Below are 16005 nucleotides of genomic sequence, written 5' to 3'. Positions count from 1 at the left end.
CAAAGTAGGGTAATGAACCTTGTGCCACCATTGACTTTCATGTCTGCATAATCACTCATTATTTACAGCAAACAAAGGAGAGGCAGAGGAAATTGGACTTTCTTGGCAATATTAATACTTTCCGTAAAAACTGAGGTGAAAAATGTGCACACACTGTAACCTTTGGCACGTGAGCTACTCGGGTTTGCTAGCAGTCAAACAAACACACCATGCACAAACTTGGTATCTGAATGTACCTTTTAAACCCAATATGCCATGGAGAAGCGAGTAACGGGGGCAGGGGTGGCAGGATGCAGTTAATGTTGGCATATTAGTGGTTAACCAGAATGGGCTGCCCTTTTTCCTCTTTTTAGCGGTTTCATAGGATTAGTGTTGAATGCCTGGTTGTTGGATGTCTAGATGAATTTTCAAATGTGAAGAATTAAATGCCAAAACAACAGCATTTTAACTAAACTACACGTAATGCTCACTAAACCTAAATAAATTGGTGCCCGCTGGCTTGCCTACAATTAGGAATCAATTATGGTGCTATTTCTATTACAAACCCTGTATCTCCAGGATTAAATTACTTGAACTTGACTATTTTTATTTTTGTCAGGCTGAAGCTGGGCACATAAATTATCAGTGTGGATGCAAATTTTCCTCTAAATAAAATGGATTAAGTGAGGTAAGCTTCTTTTATTTCGCTATAAAGTGTTCTATGAGACTGCCTCTGACTTTGGATAGCCTTCCTGAGCTGCGTGATTAACAGGCTTAACTTCGAAACAGGAACTTTGCAGCAATTAGTACCCAAAGATAGACTGGAGGCTTGCCTATGAGCCATGCTATGCTCTGCTGTTGCCGGTCTTCTTCCTTCTACCTGGCGTAACTCGTGCTCTTAGACTCAGTGATCTCTGAACTACACGTGGGGCCCCCAGTGGGATTCTTTGGTAGATTTTATTTTAGCATCAGGAGAACTTCCCGTAGGAGCTCAGCGATTGTCAGGCTGGATTCACTCTATGGTCAGTCAGAGAGAATGGGTACAAGTGAGACTCTAGTGGTTGTTCCCAATTCTGTAGACCTCAAAGGATAATCCCTAGATATCCCTGAATGACCCACCTCGAACACCTTAATGGATTAACTCTATTCTATTACATTCATTTCTGTTTTCACATCACACAGCACGTCACAACAGGGATGCTTTTTCTTTACTAGGCGGAGTCCCACTCCCTGTTATTTGTCCTAAAGCGACCAGCTTTCAGGCTCAGGCTGGCCTCTCCTTCAGGTATGCTCACGTGGGCTGTTTCTGTTCCTTACATCCACTCCCTATATGAACTTAGAAATATGTCTTCTCAGCATCGAGGCTTCTGCTCTGGAGTGCTCGTGTCATTTTAGCCTGTCCCCACGTGTAGAAGCTGCTGCATCCCTGTGTCAGATTTGCTCTCCTCTCCTGGACCTTAGCAAACCTGCATGGAATACCTATTAGCTTAGGAGACTAGAAAAGGTTAGGGAGCAAGAAGGGGAAGTTAAATGGATGCAGGGGAAAATAATATAAAGCCCCACATGATGCAGTCAAATACTTGTGGACTCTTTTCTCTGCTGTTTCTTAGCCTTGCAGATGTATTAAATCTGTAGTTAGGAGGTAGACATAAATGCCCTCAACAGCCCTGAAAAGAAAATCCAAATCACTGTCTTAAGAGCACCAACCTGTTGTTATTCGGAATAATAGAGTACTTCAGGCTTAACTGTGAAAGAACCATAAACCCAGAGGATTCCAGAGTTCATTGTGAAATACCACTTATATTCATACACCTGAAATTACATCAGCTCTTGGGTTCTTCTCAGTCTTATCTTCCCCAACACGTTACCCAGTCCTCTTCCTTGTAAAGTTTGGAAGTGCACTGAGAAAAGAGGCACCCAAGGAACACGTCGATACTCAGCTGTGAGCCTGAAGGGGGCTCGCCTCTCAGTCTGACCAGAGTGCTCAGCGAGGGCTGTCCGTGCTCTAGCCCACGCAGCACAAGGTGGGGGAATGAACCTTGCACACCTTTGAGACGGAAGCGTTTGTTTATCATGTAAGAGAAGCCATGAGGCCAATGTGCCTTTTGATCCTCGAATCATGGCCATCTTTGGAATTAGCCTTTTTCTAAGCAACCAACCCGTAAGTACCCTCTTGCCCCCAAAGGAGAAAAATCAGTCCCCTTAGGGGACCAGGGTTCTTCTCTTCTCACTGTAACACTGGTCCCGGCCCAGGTTTCTACACAGCATCCTTTGATTAAACAGGGAATCAGCGTTGGGAGATTCTACGGCCCCCAGGAAGCAAAATGAAAAACAGGCTCTTTGTTATTTAGGTAAGTCTGAGCAATTTCAGAATTCTAAAGAGGAATTCATAAGCCGAATCTATCCCAATGGAAATTACACCTAAACATGAGAGAATTTCTAAAACTTGTAACAGTGAATGTGGCTTGGAAAAAGAAAATACTTCTCTTCAGAAGCCAAATCAAGTCTTGCCTCCTGGCTACAGGATTCCACAACATGAGGGTTTCAGGGGTTAACTGAGAGAATACTAGCAATATTTTGGAGCATATTATGTGTCAGTGTCTGCCCTGAGATCATCCTGTATCCCTGATGATAGGAAACTGGCAGGCAGAGTGTACAAGCAAACAAAAAAGACAAATACATTCCAAAGACAGGTGAATTAGTATACATTGCTGAGAACATGCAGTGGAATCCTTTCAGCCTTGCTGGCTTCATAAAGTCTGGGTCTGCACTCAACCATCCAGCACAGTGGGTGCGGAGCTGCAAGTATGAATTTTCTAAGGAGTACAGGGAAGTATCAAATCTATTATTGCATTCGTGCAGCCAGGGATCGTAGTTCAACCTTGTCTTACTTTTTTAGTGAAGGTGATCACCAGAACACCCTTAAATATAGTCACAACTGACTCAGGGAGCTTCTTCCTGCAAGCACACCTGCATGCCTCTCCCCAACACACACACAGTCTAACCACATTCTGTCGAAGCTTTGCAAACTTCTATCAGTTACAGGTGTATAGATTTGGGGGCCATCATGGATTTAAATGCTCACTGAAAAAAGAGTCTGTTTCCCCAAAGACAGTGAAATATGTTCACATATGAATGCATGTTAGTATCTTGCATTTTATCATTAGTTGAATTCAAAGGTAGTTTTCCTAATGTCCGAACAGTCCTCAGTGTGCCTCTTCATTACCAGTGAAAAACATGCAATCTGTTATGTTTCTAAACAGCCTCTTGCTTTCCCGACAGGCAGTGGAATTTACCTGGAAAAAAGGTTACTGGAAAGCTCTGCCTACATTCTGCAACGGTGTGCATCAAAAACTCTTAATTCAGGGTAACTTATAACATGCCCAACCCTGCCGCTCAGCCTACACGTGACTTATGAACAAAGCCAAGATAGTAAAGTTCTCTCCATGGACATCTCTATGTCTAGCAATGGTAAGAGAATCCTTTTATACTAATGTAGGAATGGGAGTTGAGAAATATGAGTATTACACCTGGATCTGTGTGTAACTAGCTGCATGGCCTGGGCAAGTTACAAAAGGAAGAGTGTAGACTCTGGGGTCCTTAAAAGATCTCATCTCACTCACAGATCCTGTGATGGCCCAAGTCCTCAAGCTTGTGAGGAGTCTGGAACCTTGAAAAGCCACAGTAATGCTTCTAGATTTCCAGAACACAATTAAAATGTCTCCATGTCAGCACTCATTCCTTGCAACTTTCTAAAGCAGCTAACGGATCCCTGGGGAGCCACTATGGCCTCTGAGAGCTTATTGTACACACCTCTCCTCTGTGCTCTAGATAAGATGCCTGCCTTAGAAAAACAGGAATGCTCGGGGGAAAAGCCTAACTCTTCCTGTCAGTTACAACGTGGAAGCTATTGTATGTCCTGAGGCACCACATTTACTCAAGGTAAGTCTCCCTGAGACTCATTGACTGTGTGTCCCAGTAACAATACTCAAAGGATAAAGTGGACCTCACAACCTTTTAATTTCCAGGGCCATCAGAAAGGTAAGTCCTACTGCAAATAGGTGAAAAAAAAAAGTCTCTGTTTACATAAGAGGGGGCTTACAACTTTCTGGGAAGAGGAAATAATTCTACTGTCCTTAAGCTTTGAGATAGTCACAGGAGATAAGTAAGGAAACGAGTGAAGATCTCAGGCAAGTAGGGTGAGGAAAGGAAACCACAGGTAGGTGGGCATCCAGGGGCTTTGAGGCACACTCAGAGAACAGAGGATAGAGGGCTCCCCCACCTCATAATCAGTCCAGCTGCATTAAAGAGCCAGATTGAATTTATAACCAAATGGAGAGTTTACAGAGTTTACATTATCCACAGTATGCTGCAGTACAAAGGCTTCAATGATCCCGTTGGTGGGTTTTATTTTTCTTCATAGTGATGGGAAAGTTTGGGTGTATGGAAGATAGAAGCAGTAGAAAAAATTTACTTATCCTCGATACTCGTTTTGCCTCAGTTATCAAGGATCATGTTTGGCTCGACAGACTACTGCGGATACGTTTGTGGGAGCAGCAGGTGCCTGACTTTGTGGTGTTAGGAGGCAACATGATTATGCTTCTCCAGACCTATTTCTATTGACAACAGCACAAATAATATTTGAAGTAAAATGAAGTCCTTTAGATCAGTTCAATGATGCATGTGAATTTCTAGAGAAAACTAAATAGGTTGAATTAGTTGCTATTTTGTGCACTGGTCTTATGACTTTTATCCATAGGTTTGGATATAATATAAAAGTAAAGTTTTATAAGCACATACAGTAGACATTTTTTTCTGTCTTACATGAAAACAGATCCATTAATAGTCACAGTGATTCACCAGCATGCTCAGAGGATATGGTAAAAAAGTAGTGAGACGTTTAGCATTCTGATGGGGCTTCTATACTAGGATACTGCATTGTATCAAACCCATGTCAAAAAAAAGAAAAGTCATAATTTATCTAACATGCATTACACAGAGATACTGGAGGAATGAGGTAGAATATAAGTAATATTAGCATTGCTAGCAATGAGCAAAAGCAGAGCAACTGTAACATGCAAACATGCGGAGAGGAAGAAAGGAAAAAAAGTACTGAAGCACCAGAGAGAGATGCATTTGTTAAGAGAGATTCTCTAAGCATACTAACCTGCTGGTTCTAATGAATTTTCTACTTTGTCGTTAACATCGAAAACACGATCATGAACACCTATAGTTTTCATACAGCTATCTATAACAAAAATAGAGATAACAGCCAAATATGTTAGTGAAGACACCCTTAAACTCCCGTTTCTTTCTTTTTTCTTTCTCTCTAATTTTTCCTTTTACTTATGGAGAGACTGTTTTACAATCAGTGGCATGTATCCAAATGCCAATATTGTTCCCATTTGCTGTGCACGTACAACAGTCTGAGAAACAACAAGTTAGCAACTGCTGTGTACTTAAAATAAAGGCATCATGAAAAATAATGAGAAAAAATATGATGAAAACTGAAACATGGATGTTGATAATACAAAACAGATACCACACAGGATTTACAGTAAAAAAAAGTTTTACCGCTGTGAACCAGACCACACAATAGAGCATGCGCAGTGAAGCCACCCTCGGAAGCTCATTTTAGTGAACTTACTTGTTGGTCGCACAAAGACTTTGAGCTTTAGACAGGACCGTCTTCCATTATCTGGGATTGCAGAGGCTGTGGAAAAGACAAAAAGAGAGAGCAAGAGAGAAAGGAGAGACCACCACCAGATTATTCATTTTCAAATGCAAATGGTCCACAGTAAATTCTTTCATGAACAATGGGCGCTTACTCTAATTCTTCCCAGAAGATGAAAACAGAAATACTTTTCAGACTGACACTGACTGACTGCTATCGAAAGGGCTACTTTCCTATACCTATCTTTCCTTTGCAATACAATAAAGAAAGAATCATGCAAGAACATTGGTAATCTACAGAAGAATACTTTGGATTCTTATTTCAAAGGCTCTTGCGTTTAACTTGATCCGTAATCAGTTTTCTCTAAAATACGAAGATAACGCCCGAGTCCTCCTGCTTTCATAGAGAGCTCCTCCTCTGCTGCAGGAAAGGGGCCCGCAGCCACCAGAGCCCAGGGTGTAAGCGTTGGCAAAATCCAGTTAACAGTTACAAGGCCAACTTCAACATGACCTAGTTCTGCTGGGGAAAGCAAAGCTCTGTCTGTCCTGAAAGCCTGTCTGTCAGTGCTTTGCAGGTAATTCAATTAGAGGTTTTACTCAGAACTTGGCTCCACATTCTGTATGACTAAACCGAACCCAGCAACTTCCATCAAGCTATTATAAGTACAATATGCTATTGAGAAAGTACTGGGTTGCAATGGTACATTTATTTTTAAAAATTTGCCACAGAGATGGATGGAATTAATAAAGTGGGCTTACCAAAACATGACAACATGTTTCAAGTTATAAATCATTTGAGGAAGAAACTTTCTTCTCCTCTTCAAGATAATAAGACTGTAAACCTCCCCTGCGTTTGAAAGATGATCGCCCCTCAGTATACCCAGCATAACGTCAAAGGGATTTCCAAGGCAGTAAGACCCTTAACAATCACATATGTTTACACATGCATTCTAGAGATGACAAAAATTACAGAAATGAGTGCTGCATACTTTCTTCCCTATGTATTTGCTTCAAGTGTTTTCTTTGTTCAGAAAGAGCAGATGATATCAGTCAAAATACACATGGCTCACAATTAGTTTGGTAATACCCTCAGTGACAAAGCGAGGACCAGTGTTCAGTGTGCCTTCTCCCTCCTCTATTCTTACTGTCCCTCACGGTGAGCCCAGAAAACCAAAATGCTGATTTTGCAGGTGAGAGGATTCAAGATGCAAACTCCAGACTAATTTCCCAACAATCTCCTCATGTAACTCCAGGTCCACATCCTGGAGGAGAACTTATATAAAGTCAGTCACCACCTAAAAGACATCAAGCTGGAAAGGACCCCCGTGTCGCTATTCAACACCTGTTGAAAACTCTCTTAATTCTTAGACCAAAGTAGATACAGAAAAAATGTTTTCAGCCCTCCTCATCTTCGTGTTCGCTCTGACAAGCAGTTAAGAAGTGCTAACAGCTGGCTTTGCTGTAGGCTTTCATTAAATCAAAGTCGGAAAAACTCCCTCTACTGACATTTACAGTAACTAGTGTGTTATTTAGGGCACAATATTTGCACTCTGTGGTTTGATCCAGGAAATGATGTCCTTCCTGTGGACCCCAAGTGCAAATGTGCATGTCACAAATACAGTACACATAGGTGACTCCAATTCATTAGAAAAACCATGGGTTCTTGAGATAGTTTATATCTTATTTATGAGAGGTGGTGTGAAAAAGTGACACATGGATATTTACGCTGCTGTGCTTATGGATTTCTGAGCTGAGATGAACTTACTGCAAGCCTCGTGAACTTGATTTACCACATGCAATAGCTGATTTTACTGATGATACTGTAAGATATAACAGGCTCAAGGCAAGATCAAATGTTTGTTTTAGTGGGGGAACTTCTTAGAGTTAGCACACATTTTTCAGATTTATATATAGGAGAAATTCTATAAATCCAGGACATAAAAATCAATCATTGTGGGGCACGCTGGAATAACTAAACATCAACAAATGATAAACTGTCCAGGAAAAATTCAAGAGAGTTCTCTCACCAGCTCGCAAAGAGGGACAATTAGCCTTAGTTACTGGATGAGCTATATTATTCTGTACACTAAGAATATTAAATGTACTTATATTTATATAAAGACCTCTCTTCCCCATCAGACTTCTCCCTTAGTTCCTCATCTCCTCTCTATCACCAGAAAAGCTGTATGACAATGATAACGTTACTGATACCTTATGATGCTGTTTGACTATTATACTCTAATCCTTAGAAAGACTGATGAACAAAGAATATAGACATATAATGTGAGTACACAGTGCAGATTACATTAAGTCACTTGACTCTACAGCCTCCGACCTGAGCTCATGAAATCTTAACCTAAGTCGGTATAACTTGGGTTCCTTGTTTGCCACGTTGAAAAACAAAAATGATACCAGAAGGCATAAAAACTTTTCCCGTGTGTCAGCAAAACTCAATTTTTTATGCAAGCTTTAAAAAACTGGGAGTGTGGCTTTATTCCATGTCATGTTCCAGGTTTCTTAACCCCACACCTCTTGCCTGACAAATAGAGGGTGCCTTTATACCACTTACTAAGAGCGATTATTATTAATTATTAGTAATATTTGAATATATAAGGTAATATGAAAGTACTTTACTAGTCACACCTAAACAACAAAGCAGAGGCTTGAAGCATTAAAAACACAAAACAGAGGAACTGAAAAATGTAATAGTCACACAAGTAAATTTATAAAGAAAATCCTCTTGGGATCAATTATGAGCAAGATTGAAGATGGACAGTAAAAACTTAAAATGTGTCTGGCCTTTGTCAGGAGGTCGGTATTATTGATCTCTATGATTCTAGAGACACACATCATTTTATAATAGGCAACATTATTTTAGTTAAAACAATATGCTGTTTTCCTTAGAAAATTAATAGTGAACGTTTGGAAACTGATGATAGTGAATAATTACTACCATGTATTATATATTACTGCAGCTTTATCTATCCACTCAAACACTTTTTAAACTGCTGCTATGCACAGTTGCCCTGTTAGGTGCTATGGACGCAAAGATGTAAAAGACAAACTGTTTCTGTCCTTGTGCTGTGCTTATCCCAGCTGAGGACATAGGTAGGAAACACAGTTTAGGGACCAGGAGGCATCCATGTGGTAACTGAGGTTTGCATGAGCTTCATCTGGGCATGTGAGGGTGTCCCGGGAGTGTATATCAGAGGGAATTTTATCCAGGCTTTACAGGTCCTCCAGAAGCCAACCAACAGCAACTGGGACAAAAGAATTATAACATTTCATCCCTAAGTTCCCAAATTGGAGCTTTAGCAACCAAAAAGGGGTCTTCACCTGCAACAGGGGAAGAAAACCTAGACCTGAACTCTTCCTATAATGATATTTGGATTTTCTGTGCTGGAGAGGGTGTGGAGAAAAGGGAAGCCTCCTACAGTGTTGGTGGGAATGTAAATTGGTGCAGCCACTATGGAGAACAGTATGGAGGTTCCTTAAAAAACTTATAATAGAACTACTGTATGACCCAGCAGTCCCACTACTGGGCATATATCCAGAGGAAACTCTAATTCGAAAAGATACATGTACCCCAATGTTCACAGCAGCACTATTTACAATGCCAAGACATGGAAGCAACCTAAACGTCCACGGACAGATGGAAAGATAAAGAAGATGTGTATATATTTATACAATGGAATATTACTCAGCCATAAAAAAGAATGAAATAATGCCATCTGCAGTGACATGGATGGACCTAGAGATTATCATACTAAGTGAAGTAAGCCAGACAGAGAAAGATAAATATCATATGATATCACTTATATGTAGAATCTAAAATACAACACAAATGAACTTATTTACAAAACAGAAACAGACTCACAGACATAGAAAACAAACTTATGGTTACCAGGGAAAAGGGGGGAGGGAGTTTGGGATTACAATATACAAACTACTGCATATAAAATAGATAAACAACAAGGTCCTACTGTGTAGCTCAGGGAACTATACTCAATATCTTGTAATAAACTATAATGGAAAACAATCTGAAATATATATATATATATATATATAACTGAATCACTTTGCTGTACACCAGAAACTAACACAACATTGTAAATCGACCATACTTCAATAAAAAAAAAAGATATATGGATTTTAAAATAGAATTTGTCAGATTAAAATGAGAAATTCAATTCATGTCTTAAACATTTGTCACATAATCCGAATTCATATCCCTTTACTCAGTTTACTGCTGAAAATGTACATTTGGAGTCAGGAAGCTGGGAGTAGGGGTGAGGGGACCATTAAAACAAGCGCAGCCTCCCATTCCACGATCTTAATAGCAACTTTATAAATCAATCCACAGAGTCCCTTCCCCCTAATGATCTGCAAAGTACCCATCAAAACCTTACAACACATAACGAAATATAATCTAGGGGCCCTCTGGTTCTCCGTGTTTAGAGTAACCTGCTAAAAAAGGGCTGCTTATCTTCACTCTGTTGCATGACCTCAGACAGGAGCTCTAACTTCAGCCATTCCTGAAAACCTGTTTGCTTGCTCTGCTGGGGCTCAGGTGAGCACCGCTCAGCACTTATCAGCCACTTTGATACATAAAGGGGACCACATTCAATGCCTCCAAATCAGTACTTCCAAAGGCTGTATTTAGCATTGCAAATATTTGTAGCATTCACATCACAATTAACTGTGGGCCCATCAGGATGTGGCATCCTGCTTGTGGCAGGCAACTTCTGACCTAGCTCCAACAGTCCGCACCCGGTATGCATGCGCTGTGTCTGCCCCTCCCCTTGAGAGTGGGCTGGCCCTGGTTTCTTGCTTCTGGTGAGTAGAATACAGCAAAAGTGATGGGATGTCACTTCTTCGATTATGTTGTAAAAGACTGTGCCCTCCTCCTCCTTAGCACTCTCGCTCACCTTCTGAAGCAAGGTGCCATACTGTGAGATTCTCAGTGGAAAGGCCCACCCACATGGCAAGGAGCAGAGGGAGACTTCCAGACAAGCGCGTGCAAGGAACTGACGCCTCAAGTGCAACAACCCGCAAGGAACAGAGTCCAGCTAACAATCATGCGAGTGAGCTACTAATTGAATCCTTCTCAGCCGAGCCTTCAGATGACTGTTGCTTTGGGAGAGACCCAGACCCAGAGGACCTAGCTAAGCTGCCCCTGGATTCATGACCCACAGAAACTGTGAAATAATAAACGCTGTCTTAGCCACAAATTCGGGGCTTAAGAGCTAACTGACATAATGCTGTGCAATCAAGGGTTTCCCATGCCCACTTGAGGCTTCAGGACTGAGGCACCGGAGTGCACTGTGCTGAAGGCTCCCCCAGCAGCTGCTCCCTGATTCTGCTGCCACGTCTAAACAAACGCACCCCTTAGCAGTTTACTTTTCAAGCTACTGGTACAAGTCCACTTAAAACAGGCCTTGAAGAGAGGTAATTATAAACTGCTGTTGAGGAAACACTACAAGACATCTCTATTTGTTTTCACTCCAGCATTTAAAAACTGTTTTTCATTTTCCTCCCCATGCCACTTAGCTTTTGCTAATGTAGCCACAGCCTGTGCCGTTTCTCGTAATTAGCATGATGCCTCACATTAACTCCAAATTGCTGGGGGAACCTAAATGAGCTTTGATACAAGAACGTAAACTTAAATCATAAGAGAGAATGCTGTTCCTCAAATGTGAGAAATAGAATATAAAGATGGGCTTGAAAACACCGGAAATAAAAGGACTTTAAATAATAAGTTAAAATTTCTCTTCGTATCAAAAAACTCCTATTTATCTTTTACACAGACTCTCAAATTAAATATAAACATCGTGAGATTTTAAGCAACTCAAAAGCAATCAAGGAAACAAATGTTCTTCTTCATAAGGAGCCGAAAGTTTAGAAGGAGAGGGGTGAGATTCTCATATTTTCTTCACATTTTCAGGCCCAATCCTGTACTCATTAGTTCATTTTATCATCCCTCTGCCTAACCTTATTCATCCTCAAATCGTAATTCCAAAAGCCAAATCCTTCTCCTTTTCTGTGTCCCTTGTCAACCTGGGTACTTTGGGAAATTTTATTTTTAAAAAATAATCAGCTGCTTATTTTCCAAAGAAATGAGTGTGTGTGTGGGGGGCGGGTATTAAAAACACAGTTTTCCATTGTGTTTGCCACAGACGATATTTCTTAATTTGTGCAAGTCCAAAGAAAAGATGGGCTATTAGCTGTTAGCACAGCCCAGTGTTTCCTCTGTAGGTTTTCATGTGGTCTCACATACAACATAGATATATGTAAATTAGACAGGCGATGGCAGAATTAAGCATTAATATTCTTTTCACAATAAATGCTGAAGAAGTAAAGCCCATTTAAACAAATGGTACTACGGAAAATGTCTTGTAGAATTTAATGAGTCAATAAAATCCATTTTGTGTATGTGGGTGGAGGGTGGGTAACAGAAGAAGTGGTGGGAATAGGATAGAGATTAACCAAAGCCATATGGACTTCTTGGAAAATGGTTACCAGATCCTCAGGAAAAGTCTTAAAACAAAAGTTAGGCCTCTTGAAAGAAGACCCCAGCAACAACTTGCAGCTGGCTATCTGCCCTTCTTAAAAGCAGCACAATACCTAATTTTCATATTAAAAACAAAATCACCAGTTATGATGCAATACATCTCACCAGTCTACCTTTTGAGATTTAAAAGTCACGTTTTAATAACCTGCTTTTGGCCCCGGGTTTATCAAGCTTGCCCCCTAAGAGCAACCTCAGTCCCCGACTACTCTGCCCACACAATTCATCTCCCACAGCCTGCTGTGTCTCAAGACTTGAATCACTGGCAGGTTAAGGTCAAAGCCCCAGAGGTAAAACTTGGAAATGAGGTTACTAAGTAAAGGTGGAAGCGTTGGAGAAATTTAAAATATCATGTAAACAACAGATACTTTGATATGGCTCTGGGGATGTTTCTTTTTAAAAAACTAGACAAGGAAGAGGGGTATTTCCAACAATAAAATAAGGGTAGAGTGTACTCTGCAAGCTAAATCTTGGTTTCAACAACAGGGAACTGTAACAGGGACAAAAAATTAGAGCAGAGTTCAGGGTGAGAGAAGTAAAATAAGTTCCAGCTGTGCAGCCTCAGACAAAAGAAAAAATAGGCGGTACCCACCCGTCACACCCATGTCCCCCCCCCCCCCCCCCCCCCCCGCATCTCTCTACCCCCTTAGGCAAAGTTTCCCTGCAAACCCTAACCTAAGTGTTATTTAAATTCCAGCAGCTAAGCCTCAGTAGATCAATTAGTTTTTCTTAGCAACCTCAAATAAATGGCTGAGGACAAATTCTTTCCGCTGATTTCTAGGAATAAACAAATAAGACATTATCATGTTTTTGTACACATTTGAAGTGTGGGCAAACTTTTACTTGCTTTTTAAAGCACAGTGACAACAAACTTGTTTCTACTACTTATTGAAGAAGGCTAGTCCCATGTATTTTGATATCTATTAAGGCATGACCAAAAAATAACCTGGATTTCAGAGAATGCTTTTAAAATATCCTCTATAAGAAGCATTTCTAATTCTTTTTAAGAAAAATTTAAGTCAGCTTAAACCTCAGATTCTGAACCTAGACTTGATCTTCTTCCATATGACTGGCAAATTCCAGCCCACATAGGCACAGAATGCAACATAACACTTACATATCATTTGAATTGTTAACAAAACCTTAAACACGAGGAAACATATAGTTCAGTTCCTAATTGGATATTTTACTATTTTTCAAAAATTCACTGAACATCTTTGAACAGTTAGGGAAAAAAAAAGTTTCCTATTATACACTAGTGTTGTAACTATTTTCTGAGACCTGGGCTTGCCTGAGGCAGTATTACTGAAATGACTGTAGCAGGCCTTTAAGGTCAGATAGTTCTGTGTCTCTTGTTTGTGGTGATTTTGGTGAATTTCACCTGCTCTACCAAATAGGTATAATCTGGCAAAAGAAGACAGGAAAAATGATTCACTTATAAAGACTCTTCTTCAGCTAGACGCCACATAATAAAGGTAATAACAACAAAAACAAAAACTCAGACAAATGCAGAATTCCTAGAATCCCAAGGAGGAACTATTTATATTATTATTTGACACAGGGTCCTTGGGTCATCTCTGTGATGTGCTATTGGGGTGACAGTTAACTGATAAGCAATGAAAGCCACAAATCCCATTACTCATTTGTACAGTATTAACAGAAACAATGTCATTATCATACAGCACTAATGTAGCAAAACAGCAAATTACTAATAAACATCAAGTTGATACAATCCAAAGAAACTCCTAGAAAAAAGTTAATAATATTTCTTTGAACCTTTCATAACCACTTTCATCCTTATCTTCCTTGGTGAAGGGCCTTGGAAAGGACATGGGTTAGTGGTTTGAGTGCATGTATAATGATGATCTGAACTTTCTCCCTGGTTCACCCATTCTGACTTGTTTTGTGCCTTTCAGTCCGCTGGTTAACCCACATAGGCTTTGGTTTCCCTGTGAGATTACCCCTCTAGAAAAAAAGTTGAAGTATGACCAACTTTAGAGGGCCTGTGAACTTCTGTATTGCACTTGGAAACTCAGGGGACAGATCCCTTTAGATCTAGAATATCATTTCACTACTCCACAGATTGATGCCATCAGCTCTGCCCGTATTGCTCCCTCTGCACGGCAATTTCCCTAAAGCAAGCAGCCTCTGGTTCTAAGTGCAAATTAAGAGGGGGGTGGGGAGAGGGAGGAAGGGATCAGCTCTGGATAGTTGTGACAAAAAGTTATTTATGAGGCATAAGGGAAACCAGGGGGACAAGTGTGACCCTTTATTTCTAGCCTAAATTAGACAAACTGGATTCTCCCATAGTTTTGTGTGTATGGAGGTTGGGGGTGGAGGGCAAAGGGGTTTATGTGAGGATGTGCCCTGAAGCTGGGGTGAGAGTTTAGAGAAATTGGAAAGGGCAGTGAAAGACCCTGTTCCTTTTGGAAAAATCATGCTTAGATTCTGTGAGTTCTTTTTTTCAACCCGTTTTAAGAGTGTGAGCATGTGATTATATTAGAGGGACACTGCCAAAGATGAGGACATAAATCCTGTAGAGAAGCAACCGGGCTGTGCACTGAGGCGGCCTCTGCAGCTGCACAGACTAACTGTGCTACAGCGATGGCCCTAAATAAAACCAGCCCAGAGGCGGTGCAAACACTGCACCCATGCCCACACCCATCATCTCTGGATATTGTGCTGCTGTAAATGGTTCCTACTCCTGTCTTTAATGTTCTTTTGCATCACATTTGGGTAAATATCTCTCTACACAAATCAGTCGTTTCTTTGGTTGTTCTTAGTCAGCAGGTCACGGTCCCCCCACTGTCTGCCATCTCTGGTGGTATGATTCATATCTAGGCAGGAGTAGCATTTGTTTGGGCAGCAGGTCCCTAAAGGAACCCTAGAGGCCTGAACAAATTAATGTTCTCTCTTTAGAAAGTTGAGTTCTACCAAGGATGGAGTTATTTAGGCACCAGGACTGTACATTTTGTTTCACACCAAAAATGCTTTCCTTGATGAAGAATTTATGTTGACGGAGTGAAGAAAATCAAAGCTAATGATAGGGGCTGTATTCTTGTTTGCTCTGGTTGTCTCTAGGTAGGACCACTTCCAGTCAAATTAAGGGCTGTGCGTTGCAGGGCATCACGCCACAGAGAGCAGCCAGGGTCTTTCATAATCTGCCCAACCCTGACTTCCGTCTTTCTCTCTCCTATTCTTTTCCCTCCTTCAATCCACATTAACAGCTAGTCCCAACAGTCTTTCCTCTCAGAACCCCCCTGGCTCCCTTTTCTCATGTGACCTTCCCTTTGCCTCTTAAAAATCCCAGCTTGCTCTGGCCACGTGAGATATTTCTCCATTTTTCCAACACACAGCCCTTCTGGGTTCTTACACTGGTCTGTTTCTGTCCCCTTGGTAGCACACAACCCATATTTCTGTTCTGTCTCAGAGCTGGCTGCTACGTTGCATCTCTGCTACTAGAGTTACGAGTTTCCGGCGGGCAGGAGCTGTGCTGGGTTCTCAGTTCTGGGGAGTCCACTGCTTTGTTCATAACATGTTCGATAAAGATGTGATTAGTCTACAGGTAACAAAAATCTGTATAGCTGCAAAGTGATTTGTTGACCAAATATAAACAAACTCAGGATTAGAGTAAAAAAGAAAAATGAAGAGAGTGGTTAAGGAAGTTTTGTTTTTGTTTTTTTTTAAATTTATTTTTATATTTATTTTTGGCTGTGTTGGGTCTTCGTTTCTGTGCGAGGGCTTTCTCTAGTTGCGCAAGCGGGGTCCACTCTTCATCACGGTGC

General features: G+C 40.9%; 1 protein-coding gene across 8 annotated transcripts in view; it reads right to left on the bottom strand.

Moving 5' to 3' along the window:
* The window catches only part of EFNA5 (ephrin A5), a 277419-nt gene that overhangs the window by 4506 nt on the left and 256908 nt on the right, over positions 1-16005 (bottom strand). For 6 of the 8 annotated variants that reach the window (XR_014262464.1, XR_014262465.1, XR_014262466.1 and 3 more), the window contains 2 exons: positions 5627-5692; positions 5147-5227 (listed from right to left, as the gene is read on the bottom strand). Coding sequence is in view for 4 of the 8 variants with exons in the window: in XM_082458270.1 (XP_082314396.1) it covers positions 5147-5227; positions 5627-5692 (147 nt within the window). In the remaining 4 variants the exon portion in view is untranslated. The remainder of the gene's footprint in view (positions 1-5146; positions 5228-5626; positions 5693-16005) is intronic. The other 2 variants (XM_082458272.1, XM_082458271.1) reach the window with 1 other exon arrangement.

This window comes from Balaenoptera physalus (genome assembly GCF_965194825.1).
Source record: "Balaenoptera physalus genome assembly, chromosome: 3".
NCBI lineage: Eukaryota > Metazoa > Chordata > Mammalia > Artiodactyla > Balaenopteridae > Balaenoptera > Balaenoptera physalus.
The sequence above is the reverse complement of the archived record's forward strand: the minus strand, read 5'-3'. Positions and strand labels throughout refer to the sequence as shown.